This window comes from Herpailurus yagouaroundi, unplaced genomic scaffold, assembly GCF_014898765.1.
Source record: "Herpailurus yagouaroundi ecotype Mexico unplaced genomic scaffold, PumYag 217, whole genome shotgun sequence".
Taxonomy (NCBI): Eukaryota; Metazoa; Chordata; class Mammalia; order Carnivora; family Felidae; genus Herpailurus; species Herpailurus yagouaroundi.
Window position 1 is genome coordinate 5,043,524 of NW_024412448.1, and position 10,402 is coordinate 5,053,925.

Here is a 10,402-nt window from a genome sequence, read left to right on the forward strand (position 1 = left end):
CCTGGGAAGAGTCCGGGAGCACCAGGATATTGTTGGGGAGGACGGCCCGGGCAGAGTCGGGGAGGACGGCCCGGGCAGAGTCCGGGAGCACCAGCACATTGTAGGGGAGGGTGGCCCGTGCGGAGTCCGGGAGCACCAGGACATTGTTGGGGAGGGCGGCCTGGGCAGAGTCCGGGAGCACCGGGATATTGTTGGGGAGGACAGCCTGGGCAGAGTCCGGGAGCACCAGCACATTGTAGGGGAGGGTGGCCCGTGCGGAGTCCGGGAGCACCAGGACATTGTTGGGGAGGGCGGCCTGGGCAGAGTCCGGGAGCACCGGGATATTGTTGGGGAGGACAGCCTGGGCAGAGTCCGGGAGCACCAGCACATTGTAGGGGAGGGTGGCCCGTGCGGAGTCCGGGAGCACCAGGACATTGTTGGGGAGGGCGGCCTGGGCAGAGTCCGGGAGCACCGGGACATTGTTGGGGAGGGCGGCCTGGGCAGATTCCGGGGCTGGGGGTTGCCGCTTGACTGTTACCACTTCTTCTGGGCACATCCTCCTACACTGGGCACCCTGGTCCACCCCTCCGACTTCCAGGGCCAGGGAGGGAAGCAGGACAGAGCCATCCCTCCCCCGTTCCCCCCCCCGGGGTCTAAGGGAGACAGAGGCCAGCAGGGCCAATGTGGTGGCTCTGACCCCCTGGAGACAGAGGATGGGCCTTGGGCCCCCCCGGGTGCTGCCCAGGCCAGCCGGCCCCCCTGCAGAAGCAAGCATCCACCCTCTCTGGTGGTTTTTCTTTAACCAGATTCCTTGGCACAATGGTCCCTAGAGGTTGAATAAATAAAGCCAGCTAACCCCCACACAAGCCCCGAGGCAGGGGCAGAGGCCGCACAGAGAGCTCACGGGGACCCCCCGGAGAGCCGCCAGCCCCGCACGCCCTCACCTGTGCACATAGTTGTTGCGATGTAGGTGCAGGACGCCACAGGCCACCTCACAGGCCATGCGCTGCAGGGTCAGGGGATCGGGCGCCATGGACTCCGCCAGCCGGCAGCTTCGCAGGTAGCCCTTGAGGTCCCCCTGCGAAGAGGGGCAGCACTGTTACCGCCCAGCCCTCCGCCCAGCCCCTCCCGCCCAGGGCCTGCGGGCAACGTGGGGGTGCAGCTACCCAGAGGAGCCACCAAATCCGCCCCCTAGTGGCCGGCTCTCAGTAGGACAACTCCACAGTCAGAGGACGCTTTCCTCACTGTCCCTGCAGACCCAGGCAACCCTGCGGGGCCAGGAGGACCACGTCCCTTGTGCAGACTATCAGGGCCCATAGGCTCGCCACCTCACTGCTGGCAAGCGGCAGACAGGCCATCTGAGCACTGATGCCCAGCCGCGTGGGAACACAGGGCAGGAGACCGGAGGGTCAGCTGGCAGATCCCTGAGGAGGGCCCAGCCGTGCTGGGGGAGCCCCAGGGGGTCACAGCTACCGCCAGGGGTCCAGAAACCAGACAGTGGGGGCCTGCACGCTGCAGGGACCCATGTCTGCCGAGGGCCGCTCAGAGCAGGTGCGGAGCTGTCTGGGGGGGAAGGGGCCCTGGGGGCATCGTGCAGGCAGTCACGGGCGGGAGAACACACGCCGGTGAGGTAAGCGGGTCTCAGGAAACTGGCTCAACTCAGCAGGACAGGCGGCCGGGCCCGCCCCAGACCCAGCGGCCACCCTCCTAGTGACCTGGAGCCCCCCTCCCCCCTGCAGGTGCCTCTGCCCCAGAGAGCCCACCTCCGGGGGAACATACGGCCCATGGGAGGGTGAGGAGGGGTCCCCAGCTCAGCAGAGGCTCCTCTGTGGGGAGGCTGAGCCCTCCTCCTAAACATCCCGGACAGAAGCTCGGGGCGGAGGGGCTGGAGGGCCAGGCAGCGGGGACTCACCATGGGGCAGAACTCCATCACCAGCAGGTAGGGGGTCACCTCCGCGCACTGCGCCAGGCACTGAAGCAGATTGCTGTGCTGCAGGGCCCTGCGGGAGCCAACAGGCTGCCCCCCTGACTCGAACTCAGGGCAGGAGGGGGCGGGCGGGCGGGGAAGGGGGCTGGCTCTGCAGGGGTGGGGGAGGAGCAGGGACAGCACAGAGCTCGGCTTTGTCCACGGGGGCCCGGCGCCCCGCGCCCCCAGCCCCCCCCCCCCCCCGCCCCAGCCGGCCCCGGGGGCCGCCCACCTGTAGGGCTGAGCCTCCTCCAGGAACTGCGTCTGCTCCTGCACGCTGGCGCTGGCCTTCAACTCCTTCACCACCACCTGGGTGCTGCTGATGCCCGAGTTCACCTCCCCCAGGAACACCTGTGGGGGCGGGCGTCACCACGGCCCCCCCCGGGCTCCGCCTCCAGTCCCTGCTCTTCCTCTCTCCCCTTGAACCCGAGCCCGGAAGCCTCGTTACGCTCATCTGCAAAAGGGCTTCTGGGCCCCTCCTGGGTGGACCCTCCCAGCTGAAACATTTGCTCTTTGGTGGTCACCCCAAGCCCCCCAGCTGTCCTCAGCTCTCTGGGGGTCTGCAGGGAGGAAGAGGGACCTGTTGCCGCCCCACCCGGGCTGGGGATCAGGGAGAAGCCAGGACTGAGACGCTGGCCCCCCCCCCCCCCCGCCCCTCGGGGGAGCCCCCCGGCATCGGACGGCGGGGCTCCCCCCCCCCCACCGGGAGGGGACCCCAGGGCTGGGGTGGCTCCCAGGAGAAGCAGGCCTCCACCCTGCCCCTCTGCCTGCCAGGGGAGAGAGGGGCCCACGGGGTCAACCCCTCTCCCCCACCCCACCCCAGGGTCAGCAACTCACCTTCCCGAACCAGCCGTGGCCAACCTCCTCCAGGTACAAGAGGCTGTGACGGCCCAGGTCTGTGGACTTGAGCAGCTGCACTATAACAGGGTGGGGGTGGGGGTGGGGGGCTCAGGGAGCCCAGCTCAGGCTGTCACTGCCCGGATCTTCCCTCACCCGGCGGCCCCTTCAGGGGTTGTCCACTTGGCCTTTTCTGGGGAGCTGCCCTGAGACCCCCAGAGCCGGGGCTGCAGCTGGGGGCCACCACCGAGAACAGGGTGCCTGCCTCCCAGGGGAGCTGCAGACCTCCAAGTCACGTCCGGGCATCTTTCTCCTGGGTCTGCAAAGGCTGTGCCCCAGGCCACCAGGACGAGCCAGGCTGAAGACAGCAGGGCCTGGAGCCAGGACGGGCACACAGGCAATGCCAGGCAGGCAGTGTGGCCGGGGCCCAGCCCGTGGGGAGGAGGGCCCCGGAGCAGCCCGTCCCCTCACCCCTGCCACAGGCTGGCATTCCAGCACCAGGCACACCAAAGGCTCCTTTGTTGGGGTCTGCTTGGCACAGCCCTGTACGGAGCACACAGGGCCCATTCTCCTACAGGCTGTGCTGGGTGAGGTCAGTAGGGAGGAAGGGTCAGTGGGGGCCCCAGAGGAAGGGCCAGGGCTGCTGAACCCACTCGTGCCCTGTGCCCCAAGGGATTCCCCGAATTCTGCTCCCACGCCAACTGTCCTGAGGGCCCAGGGGACAGGGCTGGGCCTGGGATGCCAGGAGAGCCTCGGGGGTGGGGGGCTGCTCCCAGAGAATATTGACCTTGATGCTGAGCAGAACTTAGGATGGGGGTTGCACAGGCCCTGAGTCTCGGGGCTCCCGTCCCTGGGCCCCAGCCTGCGGACTCCTCCACATTCTCCAGGTCCAGGTGATACTTGTTACTCAGGGTTTTAGCCCTTGACCCCAGCATCACCTAAAGTCTCTCCCGTCCCCAGAGATGGGGAACCCTACAGAACTACACGTGAGCTACAGAAATGGAGAAAGCCGGCGGCGGCTGCTCGCTCCTACGCCCCGACCCCCCACCCTCAGGGACAGTCCCCTGAGGGGTGGGAGAAGCCAAGTCTCAAAGATTCTTCAAGGTCCCCGACACTGCTGGCAGGTGACAGGCCCAGGCTGGCGGGGGGGTGGGGGGGGGCAGGGGGGGGAAGGGAGTGTCCCCTGGGATGACCCTTGGCTCCCCCACCAGTTACAGTGTCCAGGGTCAGCACAGGCTCAGAGAGCCCCACGGTCACCCAGGAAGGTCAGGGGGGGCCTCCTACAGCAGGGTGTCTACCTTCAGGGTTTTATGGGGTGTTGATTCGGGCCAGTCAACAGATGTGCACATGCCTTTGAGCCCCAGGCCCTGGCTCCTGCCTGACGCTAGCTCGGGGGGTGGGGGTGGTGATACCCATGGAACCCTGGGCCCTCGGGCTGAGGACCCAGACCAGTGCCTTGGGGGCCCGCAGCCCTTGATGAAGTCTGGGCTTCAGGGTCACGGGCCTGGGAAGGTGTGGAACAGAGCGGGTGGGGTGGGCCAGCTCATGACCACAGCAACAGGCTGTCCCCTTCCCTCCCACCCCCACCCCGGGGCCTGACAGCCTTCCCAAGGTGCTCCTGGAGGAGCTGGAGTGGGCACCGGCCTTGCCTAGGAGGCTCCAGGGAGACGCCTTGAGATCAGGCTGCCATGGAACCGAATGAAGTCAGGGACCGTCTCCCACCCCAGGCTCCAGACACACTTAGGGGCTTCCACAGGGACGGCCTCCAGCAGGCAAGTTCAAAGCCCAGCTTGGATGCTGACCTATAACCTCGCAAGCTCAGGCCCACATCGGCCCTGTGGGTGGCCACCCTGGTGGGGAGACCCCAGGGTGGGGAACAAACAGGAGGCCAGGCAAGGAAGCTACTATGGGAGGAGGCCCCTGCCTGCACCTGCCCCACCCCCAAGGCCTGAGTAAAAGGCCCATTCACAGCCCCGCCCACAGAGGGAGCCCCAAAGAGCCCCTCCTCCCCGAGTGGGTGGGCCCCACCCACTGGGCACAATGGGGCCCATGTGCCGGCGGCGTGGCCAGCCGGAGCTGAGGGGGTGGTCTGGGGTCAAGCGTCCAGGGACAGCAGAGGAGCCCCTCCTCCCTGCACACGGGCAGCCCATCCCAGGACCAGGGCAACAGGTCCCTCGCCCCCGTGGCCACCCCTTCGCACAGCAGCCCCCAGGTGGGGGAGCTGGCGGGCAGGCTGACCCAGGCCTGCCCGCGGCGCCCCCGGTCCCAGCAGAAGGGGGCACACGCCAGCCCTTTGCCCCCCCCGCCCGGGGGGGGGGGGGGGGCGGGCACCGGCTGCTGAGGCCCGAGTCGCACCTTCTGCACACCAGCTGAGCCTACTGGGGGGGCTCACTCACCTGAGCGCCCCGGCTGCTTGGCCATGGGCAGGGAGACCTCGGTGAGTGGCAGGACATACACGTCTGGCCCGTTCGGAGCCCCTGAGGCAGGGGAGCCCTGTGCCGAGAAGCCTGCTGCGTACTCTTCCCCCTCGGCATTCTCAAACTCCTGCAGCGGTAGGTGGGTGCCAGGCTCACGGGGAGCGCCAGGACTCCGGGGACGAGGGCAGGGCAGGGGAGGGGACGGTCACAGGGTACAGGACAGGCTCAGAAAGGACCGAGCTATCACCTCTTCTGGACCTGGGGGTGGAGCGGGCTGGGGGGCCTGACCTAGAGTTGGGGCACCTGCCGGCTGCCCCTTGTACCCCTCCTCTCGCTCCTCAGGGCAGAGGACACGCGGCCCTCCGAGCCCCTCCCCCTCCAGGGGACCAGGGACACCAGCTGCCCAGAGGGCCAGAGGGCTGCTGTTTGTGTTGGTTGGTTGGTTGGTTGTGAGGAAAACCAGCCTCCCAAGGCCAGAGTCTCAAGCCTGGGGGGCCATGAGCCCCAGGGCAGCAGCGCCTGGCCCAGCCCGGTCCACCCCGACCAGCGACCAGCGGCCAGCGGCCAGCGGGGGCGGCGGTGGGGCCAGAGACAGGAGACCGAGAGGCCGAGGCCAGCTGCCCCTGCCCATCCAGTCAGCCCCCGACTCCTGTGTCTGCCACCCCTCCCCACTGCAGCCCGAGCCCCGCCCGGCCTGTGAACTCAACCTCAAGGTTAGGGCTGGAGAGTGGGGACAGGATGGGGATGGGGGGGACCTCACCACACACCCCCCCCCGCCCCAGTGGAGGGGCGTCTAAGTGCCCCTACCCCTTCCAGACAAAGAGCCTTCCTGAGTGCCCAGAGCAGGGAGCCCACCCCCACCTCCACCCCCAGGCCAGGCACCCTGCCACCTTCCACAGCCGTCCCCCTGGACCTTGACCCAGGTGGGCCTTTACCCGCTCCCAGGGCTCCTTAAGAGCCTGGCCTGGGCAGCCCGGGGCTGGGCCCCACCTGGCCGCTGCTGCACCTCTCTGTGGGGAAGGTCCAGAGCACATTCCAGAGGAGAGCCAAAGTCTCAGAAATCCAGAGCCTGATGCAAAACAACTCCTACTCAAACAATAGCAGCTCTCCTCCCTGGAGCCCACAACCGGACTGCCCAGGTGGGGAAACTGAGGCCTGGAGGGCCCCACCCACATGGACAGGCAGCTGGACTGGGAGCCAGGGGGCCTAGGTTTCTCCCTCAGTGACACCAGGACCCTCCTTTCCCCTGGTCTCTGTGTTCTCAGCTTCCAGGGGTGACTGGGGACCCCCTGCTGGTGTCCCTGTGGGCCAGTCCCTGTCCTGGCCCAGAGAGGACAGAACATTGGGGGCAGGGGGAAGGGGCTGGTGCCTGCGACGACCCCCCTGCCCAGGGCCCTCAAGACCACCCTCGGGGCCCTGGGATGCTGCAGCTGTAGGCCCACACACCCCACCGGGGCCTGGCCCAGCCCATACCTGATGGTGCTGCCCGACAGCCCGCTGGATGATTCCGGCACAGCGGGCAATCAAGTAGGACAGTGTGAGCATCGCTGCCAGCCCCTTCTCCCAGCAAGCTCCCGGGGGTGCCCAGCCCTGGGCCCCCAGAGACCAGGCAGGAGCCCCCGGTGTAGGCAGGCCCTCCCACCAACACGTACTGGGGCTGGAATGTTCTGGGCACCATGTTCTCCAGGAGGTGAGGAGGGCAAGGGTAGGAGGGGCCGAGGCTCGTCCTTGTTTGGGGCCTTGTTCTCACAGTACCCTGAGGAGGGGCTGACCTATACAAGGCTCCCCCGCCCCCCACCCCCCATGACCTCACGGCTCTGGCCCCAGGATCCTGCCTGGCCCAGATGCTGGGTGCCCGCAGGTCAGGGAGACAGTCTAGCCAGGGCAGGGAGCAAGGAGCCACAGCCCTGCCACGGAGGCACTGAGGGGCCTGGTAGGGTGGCCTCTGTAATAGGCAAGTTCCTCGTCCTCACCAGGCAGGTGGGCAGCTCCTGCGGGCCCCCACTCTGTGACATGCCATACCGGGGGGGGGGGGGCGCTATTTTTCTAAAACGGGGTGTGGGCCACTTGGTGTGGACACTGATGGGTGCCACAGGACGGCCCCTCCCCTCCCCAACTCGCCAGGCCCAGGAATCCGACCTCCAGCCCAGGGCAGGGGGTGAATGACCACAGCCCAGCCCGCTATTTGCTAAGTTGGCAGGAACTCGACCCATGTGGGGGGGGAGGGGGCGGGGGCAGCAGGGAGCCTCTGCTTGGGGTTCTCAACTGCCAGCTTCTCCCCCTGGTCCTCCCCGCTCAGAGCTGCAACCAGACATGGCAGGGTGGGGGGGGGGGCCACAGCTCTCCAGGGGGTACCCCTCGGTCATCATCCTCAGGAGGGGGCCCCAGAATTCAGCCCAGGACCCTTGGGAATGTAACTCTGGGGAGCGGCCGTAGTGAAGACGGGGCTGTGCGTTTAGCTGATGCTCCGTGAGTAGCAATGACCACTACCACTGCGCACAGTCACCCTGATTTCTGGCTCCGGCACACGATCCCCACCTTGTGGGGCAGAAGATGCCCCAGGTCCAGCTGGCAAGGTGGTTTTGGTGCAGGGAAAGCGTGTCTGGGTGGCTTTGGTTTCCTGTTGTCGGTTCGAATGAGCAGGAACTTGAGGACCGCTGGGCCAAGAGCCCTCCTCCTCCACGGGGGAGTCAGGGGCGTCTGGGGAAGCGAGCCCCCTCCCACACCGGCTCAGGAGCCCCCTGGTGAGCCCTTGCAAGGCCCATCCTCACTGTCCCAGAGTGCCCAACCCATGCGCGGCACTGAGTGGCCTGGCCCTGAGCTGGGACATGCCCACACAGAGGGGGTCCAAAATGGGGGAGACAGTGGGCTGGCCTCCACGGCCCTCCTGTAGGCAGCCCCCCAGGGGAGGGAGGCTCAGTGCCGAGTGGGCACAAGAGAGCCCAACCCTTGGGATCCCGTCCGCATCCCCTTGGGCCCCCGGCCCTCACCTTGAACCCGATGCCACCCTTCTTACAGCACAGACAGGCCAGCATGAGGGCAATGACAGTGAAGAGCCCGGAGAAGGACACGGCCACCACAGCCAGGGAGGACGACCAGGAGAGCTCACTGAGGGGGGCGCCGTCTGCCGAGGAAGAGGGGGTCACGGGGCAGCCTCCAAGGCTCCGGCCCCCCAGGCTCACCCTCTCCCTCCAGGTGCACCCAGGGCCCAGCCAAGCCCCTGCCTCCCCAGCCCGCCCTGACCCTCGCTCTGAGACCTGCCACCCACAGGCACAGCTGCGGGGCTCAGGGCAGAGCGGCCGCCGTGGCCCGGAGCCTGCAGTTCCCCGGACGGCCACTGGGTGCCGCTGCGGCCTCACTCAGAGAACACGGAGCCGGTAAAGCGGCTGGAGCCTTTCCCAGGTCCCAGCTGTGGGGGTTCACGGACGCCCCTCCATGAGGCCAGGGTCTCGGGGCTGTGGGAAACTGCCCTCCACGTCTCTTCCAGACTTTGGTCACCCCACCTCCCCTCTCCGGAGCCTGCGCCAGGGGCTGTCATGCCCCCAAAGCTACGAGGACAGCACCCGCCAACACTGCGGGACCCCAAGGGCGGCGAGGGACCCTCAGGGCGCGCTGTGCGGGAGAGGTGTGGGGGCAGCCGCGTGCCAGGCTCTGTGCCGCTGGGGGCCAGAGCCATGAGCCAGGCCCGTCTGGCCTCTGAGGCACAGGGACCCCACTGCCCCGAGAAGGTGGCGCTACAGCCACAGGGCAGCAGAGTCCCCCCGTGTGGCTTGGCCTTTCCAAGTCACCCTCTTGCTGAAGCGCCCGGTTTCTGTCCTGGGAACAGCAGCGACCCCTCGTTCTGCAGCACTGGTCCACAAGGGCCCCCTCATGGCTAGCCCTCACCAGATGGGGAACCTGACGTGCCAGGATAGCATCACGTGGCGCCCCCCCAACACATACAGGTGGCCCCCAAGCCAGGGCTCTGAGCTGCCCCCATCCCCCCCCCCAGCTCTGCTCATCTGGTGTCCACAGGCCAGCACGGCAGGGCCAGCCCGGGCGTCCCCCAGACAGAGGCGGGCACGGCAGGCCTGCCCCTCCTGTCCTGTCACACTGCACCCCCTTCTCCCAAAGACCTCTGTCTGTCCATCCCCGATTTGGCCCCTGGAGGCTTTCTGCCCCCAATTCCTCTGCACACACCAAGCATCCCCACCCCTCAGCCCCCAGTGGCCGATCCCCCAACCCGCCACCCAGCCCAGCACACCTGGCATCCCGAGCCCATCAGCTCAGGACAGACCCAGTCTCAGCAGGGCCTCGGGGGTCCCAAATGGTCACTGAGGTGGCCCTCAGGCCTGACCCCGATGGACAGGAAGAAATGAAGGCTCCATGAAAGTGAGGAGCCTGCCTAGGGTGGCAGAGCTGACCTCCGACTGACGTGCCCCTGTCCCCGTGCCTTCTGTGCCGACATAGGAACCCAAGCTAACGTGGCATCTGGGAGGGCCGCCTGGAGGCAGTGTGAGCCCGAGAGCCTGGAAAGATGGCGAACACAGCCTGGACTCCCGCTCAGGTCTCCAAGCTCATTCCCCACACCCACACGGAAGTTGGAAGGGCCCAGGTAGCAAGGGCCGGGCAGGGCCAGAGAGCCAGGAGGACGGGGCCACCGTGGCAGGGGAAACCGGCCAGGCCTGCACCAGGAGGAAACCTGAGTGGAGGGCAGCCACAGGCCATGTCCCGGTGCCCCAGGGGTCCAAAGCGGACACCCTCCCAGGGCCTCTGCAGGCCAACTCGAGTGTGTGTGTTCAAAGTCGTGCCCTGGGCTCCAACACCTGATAGCACACGGCCCACAGGCGCTGGCCCGTGGCGTTTCCTCCCAGGGCTGGAGATCCCCGCACCCCCAGGGAGCAGCCAGAGCCCTCAAGGCCGCTCCACTGCCATGGGGACCCACTGGGCACCCAGCACGCTCCTCTCCAGATGCCCCCACCTGCGCACGCAATCCTGCACCTCCCTCTCCTGGCTGCTCCTGCAGCTTGGGGCAGGGCTTCCGGCCCGCTGGGTCCTTGAGGAAGACAGCAGGCACCGTGGTCCAACAGCCACCCACCCGGCAGGGCTGCACAGGCTGCTGCGGGGCACAACTACCTCAGGAGGCCCAGCTTCAGCCTCCACCCTCAGCCTCCACCCTCAGCCTCCACCCTCAGCCTCCACCTTTAGCCTCCACGCTCAGCCT

The 10,402-nt window shown here is 67.5% G+C and overlaps 1 protein-coding gene and 1 long non-coding RNA gene across 8 annotated transcripts in view; one reads left to right on the plus strand and one right to left on the minus strand.

Annotated features, from left to right (window-relative positions):
- The window catches only part of AATK (apoptosis associated tyrosine kinase), a 32,806-nt gene that overhangs the window by 8,653 nt on the left and 13,751 nt on the right, over window positions 1–10,402 (minus strand). Inside the window, exons 1-7 of one of the 7 annotated variants that reach the window (XM_040456631.1) lie at window positions 8,190–8,306; window positions 6,673–7,819; window positions 5,179–5,326; window positions 2,783–2,862; window positions 2,178–2,296; window positions 1,892–2,057; window positions 924–1,057 (exon numbers count right to left, since the gene is read on the minus strand). In XM_040456631.1, the coding sequence (XP_040312565.1) occupies window positions 924–1,057; window positions 1,892–2,057; window positions 2,178–2,296; window positions 2,783–2,862; window positions 5,179–5,326; window positions 6,673–6,744 (719 nt within the window). In that variant the 5' untranslated portion in view covers window positions 6,745–7,819; window positions 8,190–8,306. The other 6 variants (XM_040456632.1, XM_040456629.1, XM_040456628.1 and 3 more) reach the window with 6 other exon arrangements.
- LOC121018036 (uncharacterized) overlaps window positions 8,330–10,402 on the plus strand; it is a 2,825-nt gene continuing 752 nt past the window's right edge. The window contains exons 1-2 of the long non-coding RNA XR_005784998.1: window positions 8,330–8,576; window positions 9,649–9,745. This is a non-coding gene — a long non-coding RNA (uncharacterized LOC121018036). The remainder of the gene's footprint in view (window positions 8,577–9,648; window positions 9,746–10,402) is intronic.